This window comes from Lytechinus variegatus, chromosome 4, assembly GCF_018143015.1.
Source record: "Lytechinus variegatus isolate NC3 chromosome 4, Lvar_3.0, whole genome shotgun sequence".
NCBI lineage: Eukaryota > Metazoa > Echinodermata > Echinoidea > Temnopleuroida > Toxopneustidae > Lytechinus > Lytechinus variegatus.
The window spans coordinates 43,835,356-43,852,984 of record NC_054743.1 but is presented as its reverse complement, the minus strand read 5'-3'; the positions used below and the strand labels follow the sequence as shown (position 1 = coordinate 43,852,984).

The 17,629-nt window shown below is 36.5% G+C and overlaps 1 protein-coding gene across 1 annotated transcript in view; it reads right to left on the bottom strand.

The window, feature by feature from the left end:
* LOC121414138 (monocarboxylate transporter 10-like) overlaps positions 1 to 17,226 on the bottom strand; it is a 31,825-nt gene extending 14,599 nt beyond the window's left edge. The window contains exon 1 of the mRNA XM_041607206.1: positions 16,205 to 17,226. Within this exon, the coding sequence (XP_041463140.1) occupies positions 16,205 to 16,370 (166 nt within the window). The 5' untranslated portion in view covers positions 16,371 to 17,226. The remainder of the gene's footprint in view (positions 1 to 16,204) is intronic.
* Between the last annotated feature and the right edge of the window lie 403 nt (positions 17,227 to 17,629).

The window sequence follows — 17,629 nt, the reverse complement described above, 5'->3', positions numbered from 1 at the left end:
ACTTAATTTAATTGCAGTGCGTTTAAATTACATTAAACTGGCAGCGAAATGACTACTGATACACTCGAGCATGCTGGTGGATAAAACAAAAAGTGAACATGGTGAAGATTTGGGAAATACAGCAATGAAATCGGTGAAATATGAAGGCTTGAAATGTCATATCTCCTAAATATTTCTATACAAACATAACATTTTCTGTGTCTGTTGTCATTTGATATTATTCTACATATTTCGACATGTATCTTATATGGGCTTGGCAAAATCAGTCGCTCTATATATAGCATAATGCTAAGTAAAGTTTAGGTGACATGACCCAGGCTAAAACAGTATTGGACATTTTTTTGCATTATAATAATGCAAATAGTAGACTCTACTTCCCTAACATCTGCAATGAACTTCATATTTAAAAAACACATTTTTTTTCTATTTAAACGGATTCCCACAGAAAAGTTTCTGAATGCAAACATGCGCTTCATTTCAGATATTGACAAAATAAATAGGAATTGCGCAAGAACAATTTTTTTTCATATTATAAAACGATAGTCAGAATGTATGCTTCAAATTGGTTTAAATATTTTTTCTGGTTTTATGAGCGTCTGAAAAACATCCAAACTTTCAACGCGAGTATCTCGAAATCGTGTCTGGGAGGCCCCCCCCAGAAAGGGGGGGGGGGCACTTACATTGACGAGTGGATACCATGCGCGACCAAAAAAAAAGCATGTATAAAGGATGTCTTTTTCAAGATAGGGCACGTTACGTGCGCAACGTAATAAGGGTGTCAAAAACACTAAAATAATGAAAAAATGTATCTATTTGGCTAGGAAAGCTACGTGTTTAGGGTCGAATTTGTGAGGGTAAAATACTATAAAAAAAGGATGTACTTTTTACCCCAACCAACACCATGCATACGTGCTTAAATTCCGACTTGCGCGAGGAGTTCGAGGGGGGCCGTACTAAACCTTATGATGTATAAAGTAAAGAAAAACCGACGTCCGTCAATTAAAATAAATCTATCGCTGTACTTGTTTATGGGTCATTTCAGGGAATACTTGCCAAGGGTATCGTCTTGTTTCCAATACTTGTTAAGGGTAGGGTTTCACACGCCAATGCTTGTTAATGTGTGCATTTTCAGAATATGGAAAATACTTGTTTGGGTGCTTTTCGAGACCCCATGGTCGCGCATGGTATCTACTCGTCAATGGAAGTGCCCCCCCCCCTTGAGGGGAGACCAGCCGAGGTTTGTGCCTGTTTCTAAAAACAATGACAATATATCTAATTCTGAAATGAATGGTCTGATTAAATTTTGACCATATAATGATTATGTCTTATCGGTTACACTTCGTATTTCCGAAGCTTCGTAATTCCGAAGGTTCTTTATTCCGAAGGTTCGTAATTCCGAAACACGTAAATTGCCTATACCTCGATGTTCGTTAATCCGAAAACGAAAAAGGGTTCGTTAATCCGAACATTTGTGGCGTAATTCCGACGATTCGTTATTCCGAAGGTTCGATAATCCGAAAACGAAATAAGGTTCGTTAATCCGAAAACAAAATAAGGTTCGTTGTTCCGAAGGTTCGTTAATCCGAAAACGAAAAAAGGTTCGTTATTCCGAAGGTTCGTTGATCCGAAAACGAAATAAGGTTCGTTTTTCCGAAGGTTCGTTAATCCGAAAACGAAATAAGGTTCGTTAATCCGAAAACAAAATAAGGTTCGTTTTTCCGAAGGTTCGTTAATCCGAAAACGAAATAAGGTTCGTTAATCCGAAAACAAAATAAGGTTCGTTAATCCGAAAACAAAATAAGGTTCGTTAATCCGAAAAATGAAACCCGGGAAAGCAGAGGCAGAGGTAAGGGGAGGGGGCGGGGGACACTGTTGCCGTTCAATTATCATATGAGGATGGGAAGGCAAGGGCGGCCGAACGAATTTTCGTTGGGGGTAAAGCCAAAAAATGAAACTCATACGTCAAAATTGGGACTGTGGTGATATTTTCACCTTAAGATTATCATCTGCTTGAAGTCATTGTCTGTTTGATAGTGATTAAGTAGAGAATAACTTTTTTGAAGTGACTTCTTATTATGGCAAAATGTATATTTAGGCTTTATTTTTCGGGAGAGAGTATAATGAGCGAGCGGCTTGGTAAAACAAATTCAAAGGTGAAGTTGTATAACGTTTTTTGTGGTCAGTTATTCTTAAAATGGCATTATTGCGAGGTGTTGCGAGCGTGAATCACAAGCTAAACTTAAATTTATTTCAATAAAAAAATGAAAATTAGTTTTTAAAAATCCGAGCAGATTTCTGCTGTCATTAAAAAGATGTGCATCTAACTAAAGAATTAACACGAGCGCAAAACGCGAGCTTAAACATACTGACCAGAAAAGGAACCTGTTAAAGAAAGCATTTAGTGACCTCTTTAGGATGCATATTTCACCAATCGAATGAGAGTGCGAAGTGCAAGCTGAAATTTTTCAATATTCCAGCCTGAAAACTTAACTTAACTTGTATACTTTAAAAAGAGTATTTTATTTCGAAAAAAACATGAAAAACGGCATATTTATTTTTGAAAAAGGAACTTTCCCATTTTGGAAAATATTAATTCCCCTGTTTTTTATTCCATTTTTGATGCCCCCTGCCTCCCTCCCGGCGAATCCAACTTTCGTCAAATAGAGGGGGGGATTTTTTTTAGCCATATTTTCCTTGATCGGCAGTTTAAAGTTGATTTTTGTTTGTTTCTTTGAAAGGGTAGTCCTAACAGTCAATAATTAGCTTTATCCTTATAAAATAAAGTAAATATGTAATAACATGATAAACCCTTTTTAAATAATGCGAGCGCGAGCTATATTTTTGTTAATATGATGGGCAATATGTTTGTGATCTTCAAAGCGAGATGCCTATGTAACTAAATTTAGATAATAACTGGTAGTAACAAGCGCGAACAGAATTTTTAAATATACATGTATAAGCTCTGATCTCATCTAAAGGGGACATTTTAAGAACTTTTTGCAGTTAGCCATGAAGACGATGCGTGTTTTAGCCAATGGCGGCGGAACGTTTTTTTTTTTGGGGGGGGGCAAGTAAAAAAAAAGGGGGCCAATAGGGGCAATTTGGTGCAAACGGATATTTTCACCATTAGATTATCATCTGTGTAAAGAGGTTGTGTGTTTTTGTAGTAACTAAATTGAGCACAATTTTTTAAGTGATCACTAAACATGCTAAAGTTATATATTTACGTTTCATTTCTGCGAGCGTAGAGAGCAAGCGGTTTGGGGGAAAAAGTCAAATCTGAAGATGTAAAATTCACATTTTTGGTCAATACTGTGAAAAGGGCATCCTTGTGAGATGTTGCGAGCGAATCACGTGCTCAAACTTTTGGAAATTTCATGTGGGCCTAGAATGATGATATTGATATAGATATCATTTACCCAGGGAAGCCACTTCAGTTCTGAAAACTATTCTCCCAGCTATTATTTTTTTTTTACAAGAATGCTATAGAATGTCCAGTTTTCAGGTTGGAAAATCGGAAAAATTTGGCTCACGTTTCTCGCTCGCATCAAGTATTGTTTATTGAGGAACTCATTCTATTCCTGGTTACAAAAAAGAAGTATGAAATGTCCAGTTTTCAGGTTGGAATATCACAAATTTTAAGCTTGCGGTTCGCGCTCTCATTATTTAGTTCGTGAGATTATTATATTCTATTCATGAGTCACTAAATGCAGTCCTTAAAAGATTACTTTCTGAAGCCTGTTGCATAAAACTTTTTACCTGAGAAAACTCTGGTAAAAACTGAAAACTAAGGTTAGTCTGATTTCCGCCAATTACTTTAGCACAGGGCAAAAACTCCTGTAAAAACAACCTGAGTTTTCTCAGGTAAAAAGTTTCATGCAACGGGCCCCAGGTCAGTATATAAACAAATTACAACTCGCCCTCGCATTAATTCTTTAGAAAGATACACATCTTTCTCACGATTACAAAAAATGCTCCGAATGCTCACTTCACGTCTTGTTACATGAAATGTCTACTAGTTTCAGCTTGCGATTCGCGCTTTCAACATCTCACAAGGATCATTATTAGTATTATTTTTATTACCAGCAGAAGCTGTTATTAAAAATGACATCCCCTCCAATACAAATCCTATTATCTAGAGGTTGCTCGCACGCTTCCAACACACTTGATCCCCTGCATCTTTAATTAAACCATTTGCTTATAGGCAGCAATTGCTCAGATAAAATCGAAATTAGCCTATGCTTGATCAGGGCGCCATTCTTAATGAAATACATGCTTTGGCCCCAACACACATCATCGATCGTTATTACTATCATTGCATAATATCGTGTAATCTTGTAATGACAACATCGTTTTTGTTACCAAAATGAATTATTTTCATTTTCGGAAATACGAACCTTATTTAATTTTCGGATTAACGAACCTTATTTCGTTTTCGGATTAACGAACCTTATTTCGTTTTCGGATTAACGAACCTTCGGAATTACGAACCTTATTTTGTTTTCGGATTAACGAACCTTCGGAATTACGAACCTTATTTCGTTTTCGGATTAACGAACCTTCGGAATTACGAACCTTATTTCGTTTTCGGATTGACGAACCTTCGGAATTACGAACCTTCGGAATTACGAACCTTCGGAAATACGAACCTTCGGAATAACCGAACCTTCGGAATTACGAAGCTTCGGAATTACGAATGTATGCGGTCTTATCGACCTACTGAAATAACAGTCATTCTTATGTGCGAAGTACCAATAGTGAGATATTTCATAGCATAATCCAAACGATGTCCTTTGATTTTCAGCAAATTCAGCAGGAAATACAATGTCAAGATTCAGGAAACATGACAGGCATCAAGACATGATTTGAAATATACAAGTGGGAGTCTGTGAGGCCGCAGAAACCGGATCAATTGCGTCGGTTATAGATAGCTCATAAAACCGTATAGGATATCCGATGCGCAGAAACACTTTCTCCCACGAAAGGGTACTTGCATTCATGTAGGGTTTATTCATTAAAAGGAAATACATGTAGATAACCTCGTTTGAATGCTTTTAAACGTTTGTCAAATTGATAAACGTGACTTGCAATGTACTAAATTCAATTCATTGCAAGGAATTCGATACTATAGAAACTGATTAAAATCGATAAAAGTTTAATTGAACTACAATTGCATTTGACCTTGTTTCAACTTTGGGAGTTCTCGCGTCTTTCTGCTTTTTGGAATCTACTTATCTATTTCGGAGAGAAATCGAGAACGGTTAAAACAAATTACAATGAAAGTAAAAAGACAAAGGAGATCTGGGTAGAAAAAAAAAGAAAAATCTTTTAGAAAGGAGGAAGAGGGGGTAAGAAGAAAAAATAAGAGAAATGAGAGGAAGGCGGAAAAAAATAGCATGAATAGGTAAAGAGGTAGAGAAAACAAGAGTCGACGAAGGAAAAAGGCGTTGTTGTTTGCAATTAAATGTGCGATTGCTTCGCTCGTTCGGTCACCGTGTCTGTGTTTTTCTCTGTGTGCGTATTTCTAGGGGCAGAGGCCGGGGGGGGGAGGGGGGGCAGTCCCGGAGGCAGTAAAATATATTGCTGTACAGGGGTGGGTTTTTTTGGGGACGCGGGCCGTGCGTGTGCTCGTTAAGGGTATCAAAAACACTGATTTTCAAAAAAGGGGTGGTTTTGAAGGAATGGTCAATCGTGGGGTCAAACGTATTTATAGGGTATTTTTTCCAAAGCTTTTTTTAAAGACTAGCTAAACGTGAAGACTAGCTATACGTGTTTAGGATATGTTTTTTCCAAAAATTTCCCCCCAGGGTCATATTCTGGCGGCAACTTGTTTTGTAGGGCCAAAATGTGTAAATAAAGCCCGTGAAAAACTTGTTTAGGGGGTTTATTTTGCACACACAGAAAAACTCGTTTAGGGGTCATTATTTGGTCACGCATGTGTACAGCAAAACATTTGACTGGGGGGAGGGGAGAGGGGGGCAGAGATCCTCGATTTCCCCCTCCATTTCTCCCATTCATTCTCTCCCCATTTCGGAAGGGATGGTAATTTAGCGACCCCCTCCCCTCATGAGGAAACGCTAGATGCATCCCGGAAAAATTCACTCCCAGTGCATGTAAATTCTAGTCGACGGAATAAATATTAAAAAAACGGAAAGGTTGTTGTACTTTGTTAAACTGTGATAAAAACAAACAGAAACAGCGAATCGTGGCCCGCCATGTCCTTCACGTTAGTGGGATAAAAGTTATTTTACTCCATATAGCTATAGATGATCGCATTTCTGGGCCTAGAGTCACAAAACATCTATGTACGGGAGCACTTTCCTTTAAAAAAATTGAAAAGACTATATTTAATGAAAAGAGGTCATCAACATTATTTCAGGACGGGGGGGGGGGGGTATTCTGCGCAACCTCCCCCGTCACCGCAAAATCGTGCAAGGAGCTACATGTGAAGAAAACAGTATTATTTGACACCTTATCAACCAATTAATAATTCATGAATTGAAAACAAATTAATTCTTAATAATGATTCATCAAAAATAGATAATTAATAATTACATTACATAAATACGTGCTCCGGTCAAAGTATACCGATCGGGGGATATTCAGGCTTAACGAGAGGGGGAAATGTGGTCTACCCACTATACTCCCCCATTTCCATCCCCACCCCTGCCTTGAAGGACTTTCAACCTATCTCAAGGTCTTCAGTGTGTTTCAGATTACATAATCTTGTCTCATGGTGTGATGGGGGGGGGGGGCACAAGAAATCTGAAAACATCATATTAAAACCATGTATAAATTATTGAATTTATTAGAAAAAATTATGTTTTAAACATATAACTGAATTTGTTAATGATATAATTAGATATACATCAACCGTGTTGGATGCAGTGGAGCAATGAGCCATGATTGAGGGGCCAAATCTTTTAAAAAAAGAAACTCGCGAGCGAGCGGAAATTTCGATCTGATTTCAAACGAAAATCTAATTTCATTATTATTAAGAAAAAAAGAATCGTATATGACTCCTCTCAATTTCGTTCCTTTTGTCTTGTGTCATGCTTTTTTGTTTGGGGAGGGGGTATAAACTAGTGTCCTAAATCAATTTGCACGTATACATTTCATGCTGAATTGAATAAGATAAATAAATATTAATGTTATGATCTCGTGTAATGAAAGAGATAGGCTCATAAGTAGACAAACCTTTAACATTTATCATGCGTACTGAAAGAAATTTATTATCACGTGGGCTTATATCGACTGGAACACATCACCACCTTCCTCCTCTCTCTCTTCAATTCTTTAATAACTAGACGAAGGGTTAGTTGAATGCAATTATTACATTAGTCATTTTAGTTAACTATTTTCTAGTCACATTTGCCGAAATAGTCATTTCTGAATTTATAATGATGATGATGATGGTGATGATTATGATGATGATGATGATGATGATGGTGATGATGATGATGATGATGATGATGATGATGATGATGATAATGATGATGATAATGATGATGGTGATGATTATGATGATGATAATGATGATGATGGTGACGATGATGGTGATGATTATGATGATGATGGTGATGATGGTGATGATGATGATGATGATGGTGATGATGATGATGATGATGATGATGACGATAATGATGATGATGATAATGATGATGATGGTGATGATTATGATGATGATAATGATGGTGATGATGATGGTGATGATTATGATGATGATGATGATGGTGATGATGATGATGATGATGGTGATGATGATGGTGATGATTATGATGATGATGATGATGATGGTGATGAGGAGGAAGATGATAATGATGACGATGATTATGATGATGAGAACAAAATAATAATAATCATCATCATTATCATCATGAATTTCATCAGATGAATTTATGTAGCGCAGTCATTAAATCAATATACTCTACTTTGTTTTGAAGGGAATTCATATTCAATTTGCTTATAGAATAAAACATATGATTAGAGATGTCAGATGCACCCAGGTGACGAGTCATTCTGACTACTCTTTGTTTTTGGCTTGTCATTTCCTTCTTGCTTCTTTAATTGGGATGTATAAGCCTTTCATGTTACGCCACTTGATGTGCAATAACAAGGAGCTTGTGTTGGAAGCTCCTTGGTAATAAGAAGTCCGCATGTAGGCACGAGGTGGCCGACCTTTGATATTAGATTCAATCTCATATCTGCTTTACGGAAATATATGACCATTGTTCTCCATGCATAGTAATCATATTTATCATCCTCCTTTAAAACAAAGTACACTATCATGTGATGTATTGAGTCCAGATACCAACAGCCCAAATATGGACTAATCACTGTTAATAAATGTATTGTTTCTGCGGCTTATGAATACAAAGGCCCAAGCTAGTATGATAATATGATAATCATTTTAAATTTATTTGCGGAAGGGCAAAAAGCAATAAACGCAGTCAGAAAAATGGCCCTAAATATTACAATGTATATGTAAATAAAATAACAAGAAAAGTGATAACAAAAAAAAATGCAAACAGTACTCTGATAGGAGTGACATGGTGATAAGTTTTATATAGCTGAATGTCACGTCCTTGCCTCGACCAGTGGATAAGGGTATCAATACGAGCCATCACCGTAGCAATTATTGTTATTTTGGTAAACATTGCTAACATTCTGTAAGAATGGAAGCGGTATGTTATCTTGTCTTTGTTTTTAATTTCAAATCAAATATCATTTGCTTCTGCAATCTTCCCCTTTTATTTTTTTGTTTAAATTCATTTCTTTGTTTTTTTTTCTTCTTCTTCTTCTTACCATTATTATCATTAACATATTTATTTATTATGATTATTAAAAATGAAATCATTGATGCTTTTTGTAATTCCATATTAATCATCCAATTTATTCAATCCATGCCGATGATAATTCCAGATTTCCGATGAATTAAATCATAAAGGTTCCTCTTTTTACCTCCATTATTGTATCATGGACCTAGGTACTTCATTGTATGAAGTCAAAGAAGGTTATTTGAACGGGCTATGTTAAATGACTATGAACGTATTCAAAGTCTAAACTACTCCATTTTAACTGGACAAATCAGACCAGCTTTTGTGTTTTAAAAACTATTTGATAGTCTGCCTACAAAGCCATTTACCAACTGACATGGATATATGAAATAAACACGTCTGAAACAAGAAATCTATATGTGCCGGACCTGTTAAATGATTATAATTTCCGCAAGGAAGTGATTCTTTGTTCACTAGCAAGTACAACCACCTGGTCCGTAGGATAACTACTCTATTGAATGTTGGAATTATAGAACAATATTACGTTATCCGTTAAAAAAGCGATTATACGCTTGATGTACGGCCAGACATGTGGCGTAACCCGCAAATCCCGTCAGTATTTCGAAGAAGAGTTTTTCGCTATACGACGCACGACGAACTCAAGAACATAGAAAATATATAGTCAACCCGGTCAAATGCCATTCATAACAATGAACAGCTAAGAAATATTTGACGAAATACTGGTGAATCCAAACAGCAGTTTGTCCAGGGCGCCGTAACACAAAGGTTAGCGATTAATCGCTAAATGAAATGACCAATCAAGATCCTCGTCGCATGCGCATTTTGCTGAGTAGACTGACTATGAACCAATAAGAATTGTTCTTTGAAATTAGCGATCAATCGCTAACCTTTGTGTTACGGGACCCTGGGCTCTGGACAAACGACATATTGCATTTTTTCGTCAGCTCTGAACTCTCAGACGAAACTGTTGTTCCGGGTCACAAATTTTCGATAAAGACCCCTCCCAGCTGCTCTTTGTCATTTGAGAGCATGTAATATACATTTACCGTGTTCTTGATGGCGTCGTGCGTACCGTTGCGAAACAACTTAATGATGAAGCAATTAATATGTTCAAGCAACACCATAAAAAGCAAAGGAAGTAAAATACCATTAATTAGTTTGAGGGTGGATTGATTTTGGCTAGGTGACAGAATCGAGAATGGGACATTATTCTGAGCACGTAGCCAACTTTATTAAAAAGCAAATTTCTAGATGCAAAAAAATCTTCTTGGAAGGGGGGGGTGACATATTCGTCATGACTATATGGAGCAAATGAAGGAGTTGCCCGATCTCACAGTTGTGAAGTCATATCCGACCAATTACAAATCACCATAATGATAGCGATCTCAACTTTTCAAAATATTCAAAAATCATATTTTTCTTATGCATGGTTTGTCCGACTTTGTTTTAATTATCACCTAAACCCTTTTTTCTCTCTAATTTGTAACAAAAAAGTCGATATGGTTTGGATTCTTCTTCAAGTCTTCTTCATATATAACATCATTGCCTTTTCCTCCTAACACCCTATAATAAAAGCCTCCGACCCCCCCCCCCCGTGTTCGTAACGCCACCAGCATGACCAGACGTGATGCAACATAACCTTGGCCTTCCTGTCCACTTTCCAAGGCTGGTACAGGGCGAGACTAAAGACCTTGACTTCATTTCACAATGGACACCATCCTGCCATCATAATCATATCGGTATCAAGTTTATATACATTCATTCCAGATTTGTTGTTATATACGTAATAATTCTTTAAAAGAAATTTCATCCTGACATCGAGATGGGGCTTTAAAAAAATGACGGACAAAAATACCAATGTAAAATCGACTAAAATCTTTATCTACAGATAAGAAGGAAATAATAATTAATTTATGTTTACTCTTTTGTTTTGCCTATTTCATAAGATGTACTCTCATAATAATTATATATCGTGTATACAAATTCCATAAAGCCATATTTTCAGAAGATTTCCATAAATTCTACAAGTATAGGGCTCATTGCCCGAAGTTCTGAATAAAAAGATCCATTAATATTCCTTTTTATTAAAGCGACAAGTAATTAGCGATGAGCAGTGGCGGACCGTGACCCGGAGGAGGAGACAAAGCATTGGGGGGGGGGGACAGCATTGTTCACAGACAATGCAGTGCCCCCCCCCCATGCTTTGTCTCCTCCGGTTCACGGTCTGCTACTGGCGATGAGTATATCCCTCCTGATAGAGAATTTTCCGAATTGAGAAAACTCCCCAAAGAGCCAATGTGCTTGAACACAGCAAAAAAGCACGTTGTTTACACCTGTCATTCTAACAAGTTGTTTAATTTTTTACAATTGTTTAAACTTTTTAAACAACTTGTATATAAGGTTTAAACAGTTGTTAAAAAGTTTTAAAAAGCAGTTGTTAGAGTGAGGGCTTAAACAACGTGCTTAGAAATTTATACAGCGGTTTTACAGTGAAGAGTTGTGTAATTTTGATTATGTTTTTATACGCCTTAATATTTATTCGTCTTAATATTTATTCGTAGGTGAATGATGTACCGTTTTTTTTATGGCACGAGACATCGCGAGATGTCAAAGAATAAACCGCTTCATTCGTTTTCATACAATCATCGTCACGGAACTATATTGATTGCACCACTTTCTTGCAAAAAGGATATTGTTCAGAATTGCAGTTTCTCTTCCATTTGATTTTATGAATTGGAAAACGGTAAAAAAAAAGCCTTCTCTCTGATCATGCGGAAATTGCAGTTTTGAATACTGTACCTGTCTGTATACTAAACACAAAACTATGACTAAATAGGGGCCCTATATCCAGTGACATCAGAAAGATCTTTGTCATTATACATAGAAAGGATAAGATTGAGTGTTTGGGGTATAAAAGGGTTTAAAAAGTGTTTCAAATGTAACCAAAAAGAAAAGGTGTATTAAAATAAAATCACCAAAGAAAAGGTTTCGAGGAAGAAAATCTTTGAGAAAAATGCTACTTTCAGTGATTAAATCACAATATACGAATGGGGTTATACAATTCGTCCGTTCTTCTCATTATTTAAAAAATATTAGTGATTTCTGCTGCCTCAACATTGGGATTGGGGCTAACTTCGATCAGCATTCTGCCATTATGTTAGCGCCAATTACCAAATGTATTTTATATCACAATGATGTGGGTCTAGTTTAGCGTAAAAGTACGTGTAACAGTATAAAGGGCGAGGTTTTGTAATGAATACAGATAAACTCAATGTTGGCGGATAAGGAGGTGCTGTCGGATGTAGAATTTTTACATCCATATTTTTTTATTTTGCGTTTTTTTAATATCCTCACATGCCAAATACATTATTGTCATATTCACACGAATTTGTTGATCTTTTTAAAAATATTTATTTAAATTTCTTTGATGTTGTGGCGTTGTGTTCCGAACCAATAAATGTGGCCGTATTATAGTTTCGATGTACGGTATAAAAATGTAAATGGATATTGCCCACTTTCTCAAAACAGATACCATAAAGTTAATGAGCTCATAGGCCCGTATTCTGAAATCGGGTTTAAATTAAAAGACCACGATCTATCTCTGTACTAAAATGATCGGAAACCAAACTTTTCAAAAAAATGTGTATGCTGCTTATGTTTACTGCGCTCTTTCCTAATTCTTTAATTTTTCATGAAGACAACTGACTAAATGAGCTGTATCATCTGATCATACTACAAACCCCTATACTGTTAAGAGATTTATGACATAGTCTATCCATATTTAAACCACAACTTTAGACCGGCAACAATGTCATAAGTTGTGTAAATGTGACAATAGTCAGATAGTTAGATGGTAAGGGTATATACAGTATATCTATCATTATTGTTGTCACTGTCCAGAGTGTGGGTGTACTGTTTCCATAGGGATATTTGGGATGTGTTCGTCTGTATAATGGTTGTTATCATTATTACGTGTATATACATTCACTCTGGATGGGCTGTGTTCGGACAATGACCGGAACAAAGGGCGTTTTATGTCCACATATGACATTATTTTAAGAACTAAAAACCATGTGATAATGTTATTTAATTGTCACTTCCCTTTATTAAACCGGGGGAAAGAATTAAATATGTGTGACGCGAATAACATTGCTTTGTGAAACATATACACGGTGGCGTTAATTTTACATTTATTATCCACACATATACTTAAAACAATATTTTTTTTAATTCGATATGTTAGCTTAGCTTTATAAACTTACTTCCGATAAATGAAAGATCTATAAAACAGTAACACCCCTTTTAATATTTACAAAACAATCGCTTGATCAAAGAATGTGAATTTCATGAGTTAAAAAGAATTTGAATTTCACGAGTTAAAAAAAAATGATTTTACCTTACACAACAGGCCTAATACTGGCACGACTTTCGTGGGAAAATATAAATTTGAGTACAAACGAATAATAATTAATGAAATTTGAAAAAAATAATTTACTTGTATAGGTCTGTATATGCACAGCCAGGGTCGACGCGTTGTCTGCGTCATTGGACATTTCAAATGTGTTTTCAAGAGCCTGAGCAGATTATGTTATGCTCCCATGCATGCATGAGACTAGTAAATCCTTACACAATTACGGGCTTAACGTAAGCCTAATCCCAAGTTGAACTAAAGTCCTTGAACTTTGAAAATATATACCCTAGACCTAGATAATAAATCGAAGCCTGTCCACCTCCACCACCCCCCCCCCGCCCCGCTGTGTTAATGGCCTCATTAACCATAATAATTATATAGACGTCCAATTAGCTGGATTCACTCAATACCTACACGTATATCAGAAATCAACAACACTAATTAGACAAAAAAATAATGTAACATTATAATTCTGAAACATTCTGCAACGATGACGCATATTATTTATAGATTCCTGTTCAGATTTTAATTTAATTTTAATTTATACATTATGATGGGGGCGATAGCCGAGATTTTACGTACACTTTCATAGTTCATTGCGCCCTCGACATTTCTGGCATATTCATAATAATAGTGAAAAACTTGATAGGTAAATATGACACGTTAATTAAAGGAGAATGAAACCATTGGAACAAGATAGCTTGTGTGAAAACAGAAAAATCAAAGAAACAGATCAACGAAAGTTTGAGAAAAATCGGACAAATAATGAGAAAGTTGTGAGCATCTGAATATTGCAATCACCACTGCTATGGAGATAGCAAATTGGCAATGCGACAAAGATTTGTGATGTCACTTGTGAACAACTCTCCCCATTACTTTAGTATATATTTCACTTGAATTGCCTCTTTTATCACATCTATCCATAGATCATGTGTTCTTTCTACATGAGGGCATGTATTTTTCAAGAATACATCATAGAGTTTGTATCATCATAAGAAAAAGCAAAAAGAGACATTTTGAGGGTATTTTATAGTTCACCAAAGGGAAAGTTGTTCATCAGTGACATCACACATCCTTGTCGCATTGCCAATAAGAGGATCTCCATAGCGTTAGTGATTGCAATATTCAAATGCTCATAACTTTCTCATTATTTGTCCGATTTTCTCAAAATTTCTTTATTCTTATTCTTTGATTTTTCTGTTTCTAGACAAGCCTGTTTGTTCCAAAGGTTTCATATTATGTTTGCAGCCAATTTACCTCAAGGAATGGACCATTATCGCTCAAGAGCCTATACTGATCTGTTTTCGTACTGGCGAAGACTTTCGAAAATTCAATCGACCGTTGAACTGACAAAAGTGTTTAATTGTTAGAGCTTTTAATCCGATTTCACTTTTCTGGCAAGAGCGAAATGTTAAAACTTTCAGTGCTATCTCACTTAAAGTTGTTTCGTCGCGAATGTACCGGGTTTTTTGTTTGGTACACAATTTGCATTAACAGGGATATAGGATACATGGGGTTTGAGTCTGAAATTTTACTGTTATAATGACAATTTAAAAACAAAATTTCCTAAATAATGGTGATCCGTTTCACAAAAATAGCTATACGTCCACCTCTCATTTCCGAAGATAATTGTTGCATATAAACAACAACATATTGGCCATTTGAAAGAAAAAGGGATAGAGTGGCGGTAGATCAAAAAGTTGGAATCTACAACAGAACATTGTACAATACCAATAATGAACATGAAGAAATTGCTGTGTCAGTTGATAATAATGCTTTATCATCACGATCATCCCCCCCATGTCTAGGCACGTATACGTTGGGTTTGTGTATAAATGCTGTACGTTGACACAATGATGCTTAGGTGAGAACGTTATCACAGAATACTTTTTTAAAATCTCTGAAACATGCAAGTTTCAGGAATCATGATAATGAATTGGAAATTAATTGCTTCCCAACCTGGATGTACATAAAATAGATTTAGCATGATTGGGGATGTACTTGCAAGTATATAGCCTTCCTTTTTAACTCTAAAACACTATAGCGTTAGACGCCTGTGATGATACATAGAAAGTCAGAATAGTAATGATATCGCTTGTGTAATATTTTAGGAATAATCAAGATTTTTTGGGGGGTAAAAGAGATTTTATTTCTGAGCTCGTTATATTGACTGGTGTTGATTTGCTAATATCCTAAACCAAAACTATCATTTACATATGACTTTCAATCCCATATATTGTCCATGAACTACATATAAACTTGACCGGTTACAAGTTTAATAGAGGAAACGCGAGCAAGTAGAATCAACCGTGACAATTGTAAGTTATGTCCATACAATTCCGGCTGCTAATCAAATAACGCAAACTCATGATTTCATATAAAGAGACGTTTACTTTTGCTGAACTTTTGTATTTCCTTTTCTTAATCACATTACCATAAAACAAACAAACTCTGATTTCCCTGTCGGCGCATTTCCAGTTATTTCATTTCTCTTCCCGCCCAAATTATATTTGGATACTGTATACTTCGAATAAGATCATAATTTCCCCAAACGACATTGTTGATATACAGAGGTAAAACCTTAAACGAAGCACATTTGTGTTAACAAACTTTTCTGTTACTTTTAAGCGCAATTCATTCAAAATAATGAAGTATAATATCAAAGAGAAATCCAACTTACAAAGAATTAGACATGAACTATGCTATAGATATCGAAATTGGTAAAGATTTCATGCTCTTCGTGACTTCCTAGAAGAACGTAAGATATTGGAATAACAAAGGTGACGTAGGTACAGAAGAGTGTATATATTTGTTATTCAGACTATATTCTCCAAAACAAAGGCAAGGAGTAGAATAAGAACATTAGTCAACATTGCTTAACGATTAAAAGAACAATCAACTAAAGAGATGGTGTTTGGTAAAGAATTAGTGTCGATGAAATTAGCTGTTAAAGTTCACCGATTCAAGTAATTGAAAATACCCTAAATAAACTCACATGTCTTGAAAGCATCGGCCCCTTCGAGCTCGAGCATGACCACGTAGAGGACACCGAAAGAGTTGATGACGCCGAACACGACTCCATTCGTCCAGCAAGAGGCCAGGCAAACGATCCAACCCCAGCCGCCCTCGGGCACCGACGTCGGGACGCTACGCCTCGTCATTGTCACCTTAATCGAGCTCAAAATAAGATCAGATCGTGTTCGAGGTCGACGATGACCCGTACACACTTTCGGAGTCCTTAATCACCTCCTTTGATATTTTGTGCGGACTTCGGTCGAGTAGAAACAACTCAAAGTTGTAAGGTCATGAAATGATTCTGTGCACAACTCGATGACACAAGTTCGAAGTATGACAATGAGGATGAATACACTTCGACCTCTGTTCGATACTGCCAGACCGTCAGATCCTTGGTGGTCCAGTTGTTGAAATAACCTTTGGAAGCTTGTGAGATGTCCAGCGTACATTATCCTTGCAATGCAGTCTGAATAGTCACATGTAGTTGTTTCACTTATTTTGGTGCTGTTCTTGGTGACAGCAATATAAGGTTTGAACTCCTTCAAAAATTAATAAAAGTTTGGAAGAGAAATGGAAGTTTCAAATAAGTCATGTGCCGTCCGCTGGGCTTGTAAAGGCCGGGAAGGAGGCTGGTATACGGAAGAATAAGGAAGAATGTCTTTTTTTCTTATGACGCACTCCACGTTGCTTCCTTTCTTCATGGAATGACAAACTTGTCGCGACTAACGATTCTATCTCTGTCAAAATGATAACAATATTTGCTTTTGGTCAAAGTACATCTTATCAGATATCAAATCGACTTTTGACACTAGCCGCCGCCTCCAACCGGCCAGCAATTGTCACCTCCCCCGAACCTTGCCCGCCGGCTTGCCCGTGCGTTAGTGTACGGGTGATACTTGTATGAACGAGAATGCGTTCATATATGCATTGCAGTGGAATAGTACTGTGTTTATCTCGGTCAGCTGGGTCACAGCTGATCGCTGGTACTGTGATGCAATACTGATAATGCGCATGCGCATTTATGACGTGCAGCATTGTGACGTTCATGTAGTTGAAATCTGAGATATGTCGATCTCGAGCGAAAGACCTTGTTTTGTATTGCTGCTGCATGCATGAAACAAAGAAAAAGTTAGCGTAAATGAAATACAAAGCTTTGTTTGACCAGGGAGTCGTGAGGAGACAATGAAGTCGTTCCAATGTCGTTCCACTAAAGTCCAAAAAATAACGCAACTAGTACTGAGATCCAATCAAGTCTTTTGAATTTTGTTTATATCTTTTCCCTTTCACTGTTGAAAAACGCAGACTTGGACAGAATATGATGGACTTTGCTGGAATATTACTAAAATCATCATTATTGCATGTAACATGAAAATAAAAAGGAATTTTAAAAGTTCTCATCGATTTT